This window comes from Ogataea angusta (genome assembly GCF_019207475.1).
Source record: "Ogataea angusta isolate 61-244 chromosome Unknown 61-244_NODE_3_length_881311_cov_93.026150, whole genome shotgun sequence".
Classification (NCBI taxonomy): domain Eukaryota; kingdom Fungi; phylum Ascomycota; class Pichiomycetes; order Pichiales; family Pichiaceae; genus Ogataea; species Ogataea angusta.
The window spans coordinates 450,122-464,369 of NW_025065217.1; the positions used below are offsets into that span (position 1 = coordinate 450,122).

At 45.0% G+C, this 14,248-nt stretch overlaps 5 protein-coding genes across 5 annotated transcripts; 3 read left to right on the plus strand and 2 right to left on the minus strand.

Moving 5' to 3' along the window:
• Positions 1-16: 16 nt before the first annotated feature.
• KL928_001722 (uncharacterized protein) lies at positions 17-3,583 on the plus strand (the record flags this gene model as incomplete). The annotated part of the gene is made up of 1 exon (XM_043202119.1): positions 17-3,583. The coding sequence occupies one exon, from the start codon at positions 17-19 to the stop codon at positions 3,581-3,583; it is 3,567 nt and encodes a 1,188-aa protein (XP_043060999.1).
• Positions 3,584-4,102: 519 nt separating this feature from the next.
• On the plus strand, positions 4,103-7,630 carry KL928_001723 (uncharacterized protein; the record flags this gene model as incomplete). Its single annotated transcript, XM_043202120.1, has 1 exon — positions 4,103-7,630. One exon carries the CDS (start codon positions 4,103-4,105, stop codon positions 7,628-7,630), a length of 3,528 nt encoding a protein of 1,175 aa, XP_043061000.1.
• Positions 7,631-7,652: 22 nt separating this feature from the next.
• KL928_001724 (uncharacterized protein) lies at positions 7,653-8,198 on the minus strand (the record flags this gene model as incomplete). Its single annotated transcript, XM_043202121.1, has 1 exon — positions 7,653-8,198. One exon carries the CDS (start codon positions 8,196-8,198, stop codon positions 7,653-7,655), a length of 546 nt encoding a protein of 181 aa, XP_043061001.1.
• A 44-nt stretch (positions 8,199-8,242) lies between these two features.
• KL928_001725 (uncharacterized protein) lies at positions 8,243-9,256 on the plus strand (the record flags this gene model as incomplete). The annotated part of the gene is made up of 1 exon (XM_043202122.1): positions 8,243-9,256. The coding sequence occupies one exon, from the start codon at positions 8,243-8,245 to the stop codon at positions 9,254-9,256; it is 1,014 nt and encodes a 337-aa protein (XP_043061002.1).
• Positions 9,257-9,272: 16 nt separating this feature from the next.
• KL928_001726 (uncharacterized protein) lies at positions 9,273-14,153 on the minus strand (the record flags this gene model as incomplete). Its single annotated transcript, XM_043202123.1, has 1 exon — positions 9,273-14,153. The coding sequence occupies one exon, from the start codon at positions 14,151-14,153 to the stop codon at positions 9,273-9,275; it is 4,881 nt and encodes a 1,626-aa protein (XP_043061003.1).
• Between the last annotated feature and the right edge of the window lie 95 nt (positions 14,154-14,248).

Here is a 14,248-nt window from a genome sequence, read left to right on the forward strand (position 1 = left end):
GTTGACTTTGCGTAAAATGAATAAAAGTATGGGGAAGAAGTGCGGGCCATTCTTCCTCGAGCGCACGGTAGCCGGGTCTGAGGCAATCAAGGCGTATTTTTCAGATTTCAGGGTCCGTGTGATCGCGCAGGATTCGCGATATAAAGATCTGAATCCCTTGAACACCAGATCCAAACGCATCCTGACGAGTGCTACCTGGCAGGACCTTCTGGAGCCTTCAGATTCCATGGATATGTTCAGCAGCGAGCCAGATTACATTAATGAAGTCTGGCAAAATAACCCAAAGGCGCCGGAGGCAAGCAGGCTTGCTGAGCCTGAGCAAGAGCGCACCATGTATGTGAATATTGCAATCAGGAACACTTCGGTGTCCATCAACAACAAGGACAAGGCCTTCTTTGAGTCGAGTGTGTTGAGTTGTGCACTGATACCTGGCTGCCTGGAGTCCCAGCTCGAGGATTCTCTGCTTGTGTGTCTGGAAAACGGGACGATGTTACTGCTGCGCGTTTTCGTTTCTGGAGGACATTTCGAGCCAATTGTTGTTCAGAAGCTTCGAACCAGCAGTTTAGGGCCGTACGAGAAGACGAGCGTGATTGGATACAAAGTGACGGTCCACAAGACAGGTAAGATGGTGGCAATTGCTGCCTTTTCCAAGGTGATACGAATAATGCACATAGAATATGACTCGCGCGGTGTTCTATCTTTTGGATCGTCGCAAAACATGATAATTGGAGGAGCGCTTGTGGACACAGTGTTTCTGGAGCCATTGGAGCCAGTGGACAAGGAGTACATGATCTTAGTCAACCTAATATCAACAGACGAAAATATTATGAGACTGGAATACAACGAGTTTTACCAATACGATAATCCTTTGAATAGTATCAAGACTCATCCAATATTGCTGTGGAACTTGGAGGAAGTACCGTATTTTCTGATCCCCACAAGAAAAACGCAGTGTCTTCTCCAAGTCCAGGAGACCAAGTGCGTTGTGCACGGTATACATTATATGCTTTCACGGGACGAGGCAGATGTTACTGAACAGGCTCTTCCGATGGTTGGTGGAAAATATATCAAGCCAAATTCGTACTATATTCCCCAGTATCCTATAACGTGCTTCCCATGCGAGGACTACGAGGAAGAACTTTACGACCAGATCCTTCTATCAACGGACGTCTCTCTTTGGTTACTGGAAATATTTGGGTCTTCGCGCAGACGAGACCGTAGAATCCGCTTCAGCGAGATGTTTGTTCAGCCATCTGTGTTCAGTCATTTCTGCCTGGAAGAGATTGCCGCAAAACAGTATTCTCTGACATATTTTAACGAGCGAGGGTCCGCTGAATATAAAATCATAGACCTTGTTCCGCGTTCTAATGGCGCAGCGTTCAAGATGAAGGTTATCGAGGACAAGGGAAGTCTAATGAACTGGTTTCCGACCTTTGACTACAAGGTGATACCGGCACAGCGATCCAAGCTGGTCAACGCAACGTCTAGCGAGGAACTATGGTGTGTTGGCCGATGCGAGTCGCGAGGTGCCTTGTTCAGCATGCACAAAGGTTACCGAGCTGAGAAATCTATTCCTGAAACTCGGTTCAGGGACGTGACCCACATATATGGGTTTGAGCTCCGTGGCCAGCCGCATTTTGTACTTTCCAGCTTCCAAGAGTCATGGGTGATTGCTTTCATTAACGACGACGACTCAGGGGATATTACAGAACTGTCTCAATTCAGAAGTGGCCAGCGCACTATTTATTTTGGCATGCTACCAGACGGCAGGTTTATCCAGATATTTGAACATGGATGGAGACTTGGCACATTTCAGTCGAGTGACTTTTTGACCACTTATGTTCACGAAAGAATAATACTGAGTGCGGTCTGGCAGAACATAGTAGTGCTGGCTTACGAGTACGGTGATGAGACAATCCAGGTCAACATCGAAGCATTCACTGTGTCCGGGACGTCTCTAGCTATTAGCCCAGGCATCATTGGGATCCAGCCATCTTTGATGAAATTTATCACTAGACACAAACAGCCGTACTTGGCAATCGGAACCTATTCCAATCAAATCCACTTTTATCGGCTGGAGGACCATCGGCTCCTGCTCGCTGACACCCTTGACCTCTCGGATCGTATCGACGATTTTGTGACTCCACACGATATAGTGTACACCGAGCACCACTCTCTCTTGACATCAAAGGATGGAAGTCTTCTGCTTTACGAGAACGACAAATTTCTTGCATCACTAAAAATAGGCGAACTACCAGCTAGCATTCTCCAACAGAGTGAAGGTAAGTTCTTTATCGTCACTAAAACGTTGTGGAAGCTTGACCTGTCTAAATCGTGCTATCCTGAGAGGATATGGGTTGCAGAGACCGTTGATAGAGGGTGTCAGGCGGCCGTGCTTGTTCCAATGGCACACGACGATCTGCTTCCACAATACGAAGAAGATCAGCTTCTTGCTATTCGCGACGACGGTCTGTGCAGTCTGTTTGTGTCCCGTACAATCGACTGGAGCATCAAAAAAGTCAAGCTTGGCTCTACTCCGTTGAAAATGATGTACTACGAATACCATAACGTCTTTGTCGTGCTGGTAGCTGGCCCCGATAAGCTTCTTTTCGTTGACCACAAAACCAAAAGAGTGCTTGCAGCAGACCAGGAAGAACAGGTCCTGGCCGAACACGAGCAGCCCCTATCCATATCGGAATGGCATGTGAAATCTCGCAGAGTGGAAGACTACACGCATAAACACCTGCTCGTTGGATGCGTTGATAAAAGAGACGGCTCGGGGCTGGTCAAAATCATTGAGCTCAAGAAAGTCAAAGACGTGGTCTTACTAAAAGTCTTGTACTCGTGGACCCAATCCTCACCAGTTGCAGCGGTAGCACAACTTCCAGACTCCGTTATCATTTATTCTGATCGCAACTCTGTGCGTCTTAGAAAATACAAGCCTCTGGAAAGCAAACTCAGCGATACCTTTGGCCAGCAGTCGTTTCCATCCGAGGTTAAAGAGATCAATTGCGTTGGTAACCATGTCGCTGTGGTGACCGCCAAAGACTCGGTGTACACTTATCATTACCTTAAAGAGCCTAATGGATCACTTTCGCCTCACCTAAGTGACCCTGTTAGTCGGGATCTCATGGGCCACTGCATTATAAAAGATCCCTATATCATCGCCGCAGACAGGCAGCGGCAGACAATATTGGTGATTCCAAATAACACGGACTACTACGCTAGCCTTACGACACAAAAGGTTTTTGAATGGAATACGCCATTCATTCCACGTCTGCACGAGTGCGAGTTCAAGCCGTTATGGAGTGTTCCCCGAGATAACACCAAATTTCTGGCCATGGGACTCAATGGAGAAATTCGAATATACTACGAAATTCCTGAACACACTTTCGATAAGATCTGCGAACTCAAGGCCCAACAAGCACGGAAAAATAAAGAGCAATCACCATTGCTATTAAGTGACATTCCATCTCTATACCCAGAAAATTCTCCGATTGTCAATGTGGACTCGATTACTGATAAATATGGGGAAATAGGCGACTTCGAGCTCGACACACTGATTCATAGCACAATAATATAAAGAAAGCCTAGTTCTCAACCTCCTTTTTGATTTTGTCAAGAAGATCATTGATTCTTGGAGCCATCAGGGGTTGTCCTGTTCTTGTCTTCGCATTCTTTAGGCTTTTTGTCTTTTGTTCTCTTTGTTTCTCCTTTTCTTTCATCTGTTGTAGCTTTTGCCTTGTCCTTTCTATCTTCTGTAACCTGCTGCGTTCCTTGCGTTCCTGCTTTATTTTGATTCGTTCCTGATATGTGAGCGGTTTGGATGGCTTTGGTTCTTCTGATGGTGTTTTCTCTTGGTTCACCAATTTGAAATAGCTTCTCCTCAGGTTTGCCCTATGTGCAAGAGCCTTTTTGATGTCACGAGCTGACTGTTAGTCTATATTTGCAAGTATACGTACTCTTCGTCTCTCTGTCATATTTCTTAGACATGATTGTAGCTATTCTAAGAGTTTGAACTTATTTTTTTTTTCCTTCTTGCGGCTCAAGACTTTTTCTACGAACAAATTTTACGGAAAAAGAACAAGCTCTTTTATCTGACATGAGCAACCTCAAGCTCGCACTTCTGCGATGTACAGAGTTGCAGTCTGCTACCAGGCGAGAGCTTGCTTTGCAATGGTGTCTTGACCTGACCACAACATTGTCCCGAGATACGTATCGCTATAGTGGTCTTGTTCCGATTCTTTCACGAGATCGACTGCGCTACATCGCCATCCAGCTACAGCAATTCAAACGCAACATTTCCATGACGAATACCAAGTTCTTCGAGCATAATTTGAAGATTATGGCCGAGCAGCCATCCTCTTCCAAATCATTCAAAGAAGCTCACGATAAAGTGGAACAATATATAGAGCTTAAGAAAACAAACACCAAAAACGAGCACGATAACGAGAAAGCCGAGCTTTTTGACTACTTGTACAAGAATCGCTACGAAAGCCTGATCGTGAAACTGTTTAGAGATTCCGTCGACAAATTCGCAGGTTTGAAAGAATCACAGTTTTATCCACTTACCACCATCATTGACAAATATGGAACGCTGGAGGATTTGAACTCTTTTCTTGAACAATACAGTACCAAGAAGACAAGCCACCTGCTTCGGAGGCTTGACAACCTGAATAATACGCGAGAAGTCAGTGCGATACTACAGTTCGAAGAATCCCACGATGCCAGTCTACTAAACCATATTAAGGGCTATCGAGGATTATCTTTAGCGCTCACTAAACATCTTAGGCATCAGATATGGACGTCGAAGTCCCCGGAAAAGAAGCAAGCTATGGCCAAAGCAGCGGTGGACATACTGGGTTCTGAGAATTGCGATGTCCAGTTCTTGGCAGAGGCGTACCGTGTACTTCGCTCTGGGGATCTGAAAAATAGGTACAAGTTGGCAAACCAGTTGATTGATCCACACAGGAAAAAAGACATCATCTTTGCTATGCTCTCAAAGACGAGTCCGATAGAAAGCTGCTACTTATGGGCACACGAATTCCCTGACATACAATTATCAGACCAAGTACCCAGGGAGCTCTACATTCTCAAACACCGATACTTATTCGCTGGAAGGCTTCCCAAACATTTTGCTGATCACCTTGATCTAGACCGCGCTCAATTGGACAAGTTCATCAGCTGCCTTATTTTTGGGTACTCGCGCTGGGGTGACCATCAATATGTGTTTGACCTTGTCAAATTGAAAAATCAACTGGGACTAGAAATTTCAGTAATTGATCAAGTCGGGACATTTCTAGCCACGCTGCAACTGGACAAAAGCAAAGCATATAATGTTTTCAAAAGCCTGCCTCAGGAAGCACACCGATACGTTGTCAAAGAAGTGTTAGAGATGCTCGGCAGGGCTAATCGATGGGATGAGCTAAATGCATTTTTCTCTAGTTTGTCTCGATTGCAGTACACCCCAACTTTGGAAGATTACACTAGGATGTTCGAGGCACTCGCTAGTCGTGGAGCCACGGACCAAACTCTGGAATTATGGGAGATGTTTCTAAGAAGGGGAATGACCCCCACAGATAGAGTTTTACAGGCCATCATCAAGTCACACATAAAAAAACAGGCATACGCTGATTGTTTGCAATGGTTCGCAGCCTACTCGCATTTCAAAATTCCTCTCTCCCCCAAAGCGTACGGCCTCATGTTACAAGCGCTTTCTGGAACGAACGAGTTAGTGGCATGTTTCCAGCTTCTGGATGAGCTGACCAAGATAAAGAATGCTACTTTGAAAAGGAACAACTTTTCAGGATTTGTGAGTAACTGTGCTATTGGGGGTGACCATAAGAGCATCGAGACGCTGTTGAGCGTGTACTACCCCAAGTTTGGACTCACGCCAGAGGCGCCTGATTTTACATGGATATTGAAAGCCCATTTCAACTCACAAAGATACGACACTGTGATTGACATATTCAGAAAACTGCAGGCTGATAAGTTAGACTGCTATGGCAGTCACGAGGTGGCTTTACTAGCAGCATCAAGATTAGGCAACTTGCGCACTTTCGACGCTCTGTGGGCCGATTTTTCTGGCAAATACAAGGATGAGTTGAAGGTCGAGTCGTATGAGCCATTTTTGATTGCATACTGTCGTCGTCGCAAGTTCAACAGCCTAGTCAAGTTTATGGATGGTTTGAGGGAGCATTACGGAAAGTTCCCTTCAAAGTTGCTCAACCAGGTTTTCTTCCAATACATGCGAATGGGAAACTTGCAGAACGCTTTTGGTCTCATTGGAGTTGCGCTTTCCAGGGGAGTCGAAATTAGCTCCAAGACGTATTCTCTAGTTCTTCAAGCTGGAACGGACTTGGTGAGCAATTTCAATGCTTCACTCATGGAAGAACTGTTGAACAACAAATCTAAGGACTCTCTGGGATTTGCAGAAAAGGATTTGAGTCCCGCGGCCTTCAAAACAGCTATAAAGTGTTTGCTAAATGAGAACCAGACACGGAAGGCTCGTTCTTTATTCGAAACGTACATCGAAACGTCCAGTTCTTACTTTTTGGACAACGTTCATATCTTGGCCTTAGAGTTGATGATTCTTGGCAAGGAAAACCGTTGGCAGGAGTTTGACAGTTGCTTCAACAGATATTATTCCATTGTGAGACAGAAAATCGTGCACGCTCGTCTGAAGAATACGCAGGTGTACGATAAAATGGACGATCTTAATTTCCGTTTGCATACAGGATCCACCTTGCAAACTCTAGATGAAATCAGGCTGCGAGATAGATCGCTGAAGCCTGAAGCGATTTCGCGATATCTGAAGGAAGCGATCATTGATGTCTGGCCTTACCGTTTGAAGCAATTGGTTCACCAAGGCCAGCTGAAAACAATTCCTCAAGCCGTCGAGCAGATGTTGGCGGACGGTTTCGTGCTGAGCAGCTTGAACATTAACGAGGCAGCACTGAAGCTAAGTATGGATCCGACTCTGGTTCATGAGACCGTCAAGTTCATTGAGCGCTATTTATTGACTGATCTCATGAGACGTGGCCGACAGCGTTTCTTGCGGTTGCAGTTCAAAAGTTCAGCGACGCTGCCGCCTGCTCCGATCCGCTCGAGTCCCCTGCATTTCCATCTGATACTAATGAATCTCACTAAGCATCTCAAAGCCATGCCGCGATCGGAAGCTCTGGAAGTGTTGCGGTCCCCGGTTTTGGCCAAGAGAGATATTATTTTGCGCCACAGGTCACATATACAAGAGAACTTCAACAAACTTAGGCTCAAAGCGATGTTGCAGACCAGTATTGCCGACAAACACACGCGCATTGAAGCCTCTAAGGAGATTCGCACAAAGCGCCACAGGTATATTCGCTCTCGAATAAATGAGATTGATGAGTACTCGAGGCTGCTCAAGATGCTACTACAGAAAATCTCGGACTCCGCACGCGAGGCGAAGGGGCAGGAGTTGCAGGATCTACAGGAATACATCAAGGCTTACAAGGAAAAGCTCGACCAATTGCAACAAGCCAAAGCCGGGCTGCTTGAAGAGGCCAAAAACATTGTGATCGACGTTCGGACGAAGTATGACAAAAAACGCATGTACAACAAGATGGTCAAGACCCACCAGCAGCAAACATAGTCTGTATATAAATCATTTGCATTCATAATATTTCGGGAAATTGTAGCTGTGTAAATGCATCTGCCGTGCCCCAAATCAAGGGTCCAACATGCGGTTGAATGTTATACTCTAGCTTGAGCGTGGCAGTCTTATTGTGCAGATTGGGATAGTAGTCCCACACAGAATACTTTGAGCGCACATCGGTTAGTTCCAAGATGCTGTCTTCTTTAGTCGGTATGATTTTGTCCCAAAACACAACTTTGGACACCTCGTCTTTTTTTCCAGGATACTCCCCAACTAAATACACAAACACCTGCTTGGTGTTCCAATTGAATAAAGACGACAAATCTGTCGTGACGTCAAAAGCCAGTCTGACGTTTTCTTTCCCAGAGTTTGGACGGCCTCCAAAGTTCCTCGAATATTTCATCGTGTTAACAGCCTTGTTGACTGAAATGTGCGCCGGGATTGAGCCGTGCTCGCTGAAGTGTAGCTGAATCAACCATGACACAGAGATGACTGCAGCCATCGTCATCACAAGCGTCAGAACATAGTTCGACACGGTCTGGGCCCGCTGGAACAGAGAGAACATATTTTGAATAAATATAGAGGAGCCGGGTAATAATTATCGAAACCATGCTCGTACCTCTGCTTCTATCGTTGGCAGCTGTTGTGTGCATTTTACTGCTTGGCGATCTTCCAGTGTTTCGCAACACATTTATCTCCCTATTACACTCAAAGTTAAGCCGTCTATTGGATGGAAGTGTCTCAACGCTGAAATACCTTGACTCGCACCATTTCAATGGGAAGTTACGTTTTATGGCTCGTTTCGCAGGATGGGCTATACCGGCCTTCTACATTGTAGTATACTCCTCAGCATTGTGGCTTTTTGCAAAGAACACACTGCCGCTATTACCAAAGAATCACCTCAGTATCGTTATCCCCTCTGTCCTACTCAATTACTACACGTTTTCCATGGCTGTGCTACTCGATCCGGGGTCGAAACCAGCTTGCATTTACCCATTCGACGAAATAATATACACTCCTTCGACTTGTCGGACGTGCAAAACTCTAAAACCAGCAAGAAGCAAACACTGCTCCACGTGCGACCGCTGTGTCCAGCTATTTGATCATCACTGTGTTTGGCTGAACAATGACGTTGGGTACTACACCTATCGCTACTTTTTGACGTTCCTGGCATCCAAGGTCTGGACGTTTACGTATGGAGCATATTTGTGCTGGATAGCATTAGCTACCACTCCACGCATGTTCTGGCATACAGTGACGAAAACGAACTCCGTAAATAAGATATCTGGAGCTCTATTTCTATTGTGCATTTTGTTGCTGCCATTGGTAGCAGTTTTCTTAGCAGAACATCTGCGGTACATCTACCTGGGAGTCACCACGAACGAGACTGCCAAATGGGACTATATTCGGTATCTATTTGAGAGCCGCTTATTGTACAGAGTTGACACTGAGAATGGTTGCAAATACATCATCGCCCATGAGACAGGATATACCACTTTGGGTGGCACTCCAGTAAATGCCCACGAACCCAAATTGGTCCGCTCCTGGAAGGACCTACAAAATGTTTACGATAAAGGGTTCGTTTCAAACCTCGTTGAACGAGTATTTCCAAAAGCTTTATAATTGTACATAGAATGAATCATTCTCTTTCATGTTCTCTTGACAGACGCCCTATCAAATTCTCAGCCGTCGTCACGCCAGGAATTTCTAGGCTGGAACGCAAACGCTGGGGCGAGGATTCGCGGCCTTCCATTTCCTCCATTTGCTGTCTTGTCAAATCTAGGGACCTCTGTCTATTCGTGTCGAGAGAGTTCCGGCTGATTCGGCTTCTTAGACGAGCCATTCGGTCAGCATCCGTCATGATTCGAGGGTCTCTTTTCACAGTCAAAGAAGGTCTCTGCAAATTATCTGTGAATTCCATTTCAATTTCTTCTGTAGCCAGAGTATCTACAGACTCAGAAATCGGGATTGGAGACGCGGTCGAGTCCCTGTCCTTTTTGAACAGTCGCTGGAAGACTGACGCACGTTTTCCTCCAGTTCCATTGATCGAATCTCTGAATGGGGTGACAGGCGTGTCAGGTAGATGAATAGGTGTTTCCGCCAACTGTTCTTTGGTGTAATTTGAGATTTGCACTCTATCTGGATCCGTCGGATCGTAATCCTCGTGGTACTGGTCAAAGTCCCCTTTGGCAACGGCTTCCCTAATAATGTCAATATCCTTCGGATACCACAGTTTGCAAATGAAGTCATACGTGAATCTTGGTAAAATGCAAGTCAACACGCCTGGGAAATAACATGCCCAAAACGATGGCGTGCCATACATGCGAGCAGCGGACTTGTAAAACTCTCCCGAATAGGTAGATGACGACCAAATACCGGTCCATCCAAACACCACAAGGATCGACAGAGAGATAATAAGAACCGTAAGCCAATCCCATCTGTGAATATGGAACAGAACATACAAGTCGCAAGAAGTAGTGGCAATGGTGGCGACCAGGGCACCAACCAGGTATCTGTGATCCAAACTCAATCCGTTGAAAGTGACAACACTATTCTTGTAGTAGAGGAAGTAAGGGTAGAAATATGATATCAAAGATTGGTAAAATCCATCTGTCATGTACCACCAAAATTTCTCCATTGTCCATTCTTTTCTCAAAATGCCAGTTTGGTAGAGCTGCGGCACCAACAAGGAGATATGACCCGGAACATCTTGGTCAAAAATACCCATGAAAATGACTGGCAGCGAGGTATATGCCAAATTGTAGAACATCAGGTACGTGTACTCGAATAGGTATGTTCCGTCAAAATCGTCATAGATTCCATACCAAAACAGAGCCAGCGTGAACACCACGTTTTTGTAGAAGAAGCTTGGAATCATTTCCGCAAGCCGTTTATAAGACCATCTTCCATGGACCAAAACCAGTCTCGCCAGATATCTGAACTGACCAAGAGCATAATCTGCCGACATAACAGCTTGCGTTCCTTCCTCACCGGCAATACCAACACCGACATCAGCGGCCTGAATCATAGCCACATCGTTGGATCCGTCACCAATAGCCAAAGTCATGACGTCCAAACTTTCTTTAACCAGCTTGACCACCGCGGCCTTCTGTGCGGGAGAAACACGACAACAAAGGACAGCCTTGCACTGCTTGCACAAGAGTAGGAACTTGTACTTTGTTTTTTCGTTTAGTGCTAGCTTCAAGGCTTCACCATCAATGACCAAGCCAAAGTTTCCAGAGGGTAGAGAATGATTTTTTTTAGCATGTTGAAGCTCATCCAATGAACCCTCCATGTCAAAATGTGTGTTCAAATACTTCTCAATGAGAGCCAACACCAGTTCCGCCTTGTTCCCAGCCAGAGACTTCATCTCACCTTCGGTGAATAACGATTCAATGTCTTCTCCTGATACCTTGATGACAAGCAAGTCCATACCATTTTCCAACATATTACATGAAAAGCCAATGTTGATAGCGGTTTCAACCTTGTCACCAGTCAGAACCCAAAGTTTGATGCCTGCCTTCGCTAAAAGTTGAATTGAATCGGGAACGCCATCTTGAAGACGATCCTCAATAGCAGTCCCTCCGAGAAGAGTCAAACCCTGCTCAATCGAAGAAGCCACCTCTTCCATTTTTTCTTCCCTTTGATCCAAAGCAGAAGATGCAATATTGTGTCTGGCCTGCCATTCTTCATATTCAGACCACGTTAGCTCTCTCTGAGCAATGCACAGGGTTCTCAATCCCTCTGTTGCAAATTCCTCTAGGTGGATCGCGGTTTTGTCTAGCAGTTCCTGATCGTTGGATTCACCCAACCTAGAGTAAATTATGGAATCGGCACCTTTACATATCAAAAGAACAGTTGGCTCTTTGTTTTTGTCAGTTGGAGGGATCTTTATCATAACACTCATTCTTTTTCTGGTCGAATTAAACTCTAAAATGTTCAGAATCTGATACTCCTTCTCAACACCTTGAACGTTCAAAACTAATCCCTTTTTAGTTCTTCTCACAAACTCGAATCCAACATCTTTTGCTGTAGCCACGAGTGCGGCTTCGTCAGGACTTTGTGCTTTAAGCTCCATCTTTCCTGGGTATTTTTCTGATGGCTCAGTTAGAACACTGTGACATAGAGCTAGCGCAAGCATGAAATGTTCTAGGGCTTGCTTTTGTGCGATTCCAGAATTACCTTTCAAGTCTTCCGCGAATGGCTTCGAAACGAAAGTCAGTTCATCTTGGACATCTGGTGATAATTTTCCCTGATTGATGACTCTCAGCATATTAATCATTTCGACTTTATCCTTGGCAATCTCTTCCTTCTCCCTCGCTGCCTCTTCTTCAACGTCAATTCCTTGACGTCTTCTAATACCTGCATAGGCTTCGGTATATGCCCGTCCATACGTGACACCGTTTATTGTACATTTTTTGAATTCCATCACATTTTGCGTTAATGTTCCAGTTTTGTCACTGAAAATGTACTCAATCTGACCAAGATCATCCGAAATGTTCCAGGACTTTGGGGTACATGGATAATCCAACCTATTATAATACATGTGAACATCTGAATAAATGAAAAATGCCTGTGCTGTTTTGATGATCTCAATGGAAATGTAAAGAGAGATAGGAACCAACGATTGGTACAGAATGAGAGCAACGAAAAACCCAAGCACACCATTTGCAGCTGGTGAACCCGCAATTGTTCCATACTCGAAATAGTTCCTGATGGTATTGGGTTTGTGGTAATAAATTCCATTGACCAAACCACTGACGAAACATAAGAGGAAGAGCAAAACAAAATTGAAGATGACGCAACCATTCAATTCGCGAGATATTCTTGATCTTTTGGAAGGTGTCACACCAGCATTCATCATGATTTTCGTATCGTCACCAGTGAAGACAACCATTCCAACAACCCATTTGGTATTTCTCAGCGTACAGCCACGAAGGAGCATGTTGTTAATTGTAACAGGCTCATTAGACATTTTGCCAGTATCGTCTCCAGCAACGTAGTATCTGAGGTTTCCTTGGTAATTGTACAAATTGGCTTTCGGTCCCTCGCTCTCCAGCCAAAATTTGCATCTGGCTAAATCATTAACGGATTTTATTGATGCTGATGAACACTTGAGAGCCTGTTTGACTTTCAGATTAGTTTCACCGTCCAAGTTCTTTGTCTCGGTATAACAAGCTCCATCGGCATCAGAAGTCGACAAAATTAGGAGATCAACTGGAATTGACTCATTAGCTTTGATCTTCACAATATCACCAACGTGAACATTTTTCCAATAGTCTTTTTTGAAAGTTGGATTCAAATTCTTGTGACTAGTGGATGAGGGAGGGGCTGTAAATGGCTCAATTCTGGTCGCATACATGTCCCCTCCGATCTCCTCATTCTTATCGGAGAATGGATCTGCTGCTGCGTCACTTGTCAGCGATGCTGAGCTCGCAGCATGGTCGCCCTGAAAACTTTTTCTGTAATCAAAGCTATCTATTGATTTTCTAATTTGGGCTGGGTCCTCCCTAAGAGGGTCTATCCTTTTCTTGCCTTTTACTTTGTGAATCAAATCCAGCATTCGATGAGAGGAAAATTTCTTTATTCTCCTCCACAAGCTGATATGCTCCCCATTGAAGTTAGGATTTTCCATGCCCTTCAAAATGTGAGTGACCTGGTTGTTGACTTCTAGATCCAAGCCAGTACGTCTGGAATCTTCAAGCGCATCCTTGAATGCTGTGATAGCCACAATAACGATCAGTGGAACGGCTGACAAAGCAGGACTGGGAACTCCGAAAATCTCAAAAGCTCCCATGATAATCATGATCAAGAAGTAGATATTGGCGACGTTCTCAAATTGGTAGTACAGATTTTTAGGAATGAATGAAAGCGGTGTATACTTGGTGGTCCGAATTTTGTTCCTTGTATATTCTGGAGGATTGCCATCACTGTCTTTTTCGCTGTCCGGCAAAGCAAGGTTCCAATAAATATTTCTCTTTTCTGACGATCGATCTTGACTTCCATCGTCATTATCGTCGTCCCTATCGGCAGAATCTCCACCGCTGAACATTCTCCGGCCCGGCATTTTCTTCGAGAGATTCCGTTTGAACGTTTTGTTCCTGGACAAGGGTTTCCCGTCCTTGCGTCTCTGAGTGCCCCATCTGTGTCGCTTGATGGCCGTGCTATTTGACCGTGGCAAATCGCCCAAATAATCTTCTTCTTCTTCGTCGTCTTCGCTTCCCTCACCCTCGAATCTAACATGCGCATCCTGCAAATTGACAGTGGAGAACTTTCTTGAACCGGACTTTGTCATCCCAAACACATCATCTTCATACTCATCTGCGGTATCAAATAGTGTGTCCTGGAACTGTGAGCGTTGCGATCTTTTGGAGGCCGACCTCCCACTAGGAGGGGCCGTGGAGCGTGGTGTATTTGTGACAGAGCTTCCCGGGACAAACCTGAAGTCTGAATCATCAGCCGTAAACTCATAGCTGTCCTCAAAAGGGCTTCCCACGCTATTATCTGGGTCCTGTGACATGGCTTGTTTATCAAGACAAATTCCGGGATCACGTTGATCTGTCCTTATCGAAGCTTGACTTTGTCGGATACCTTGGAGTCTGACAGTTATTCAAA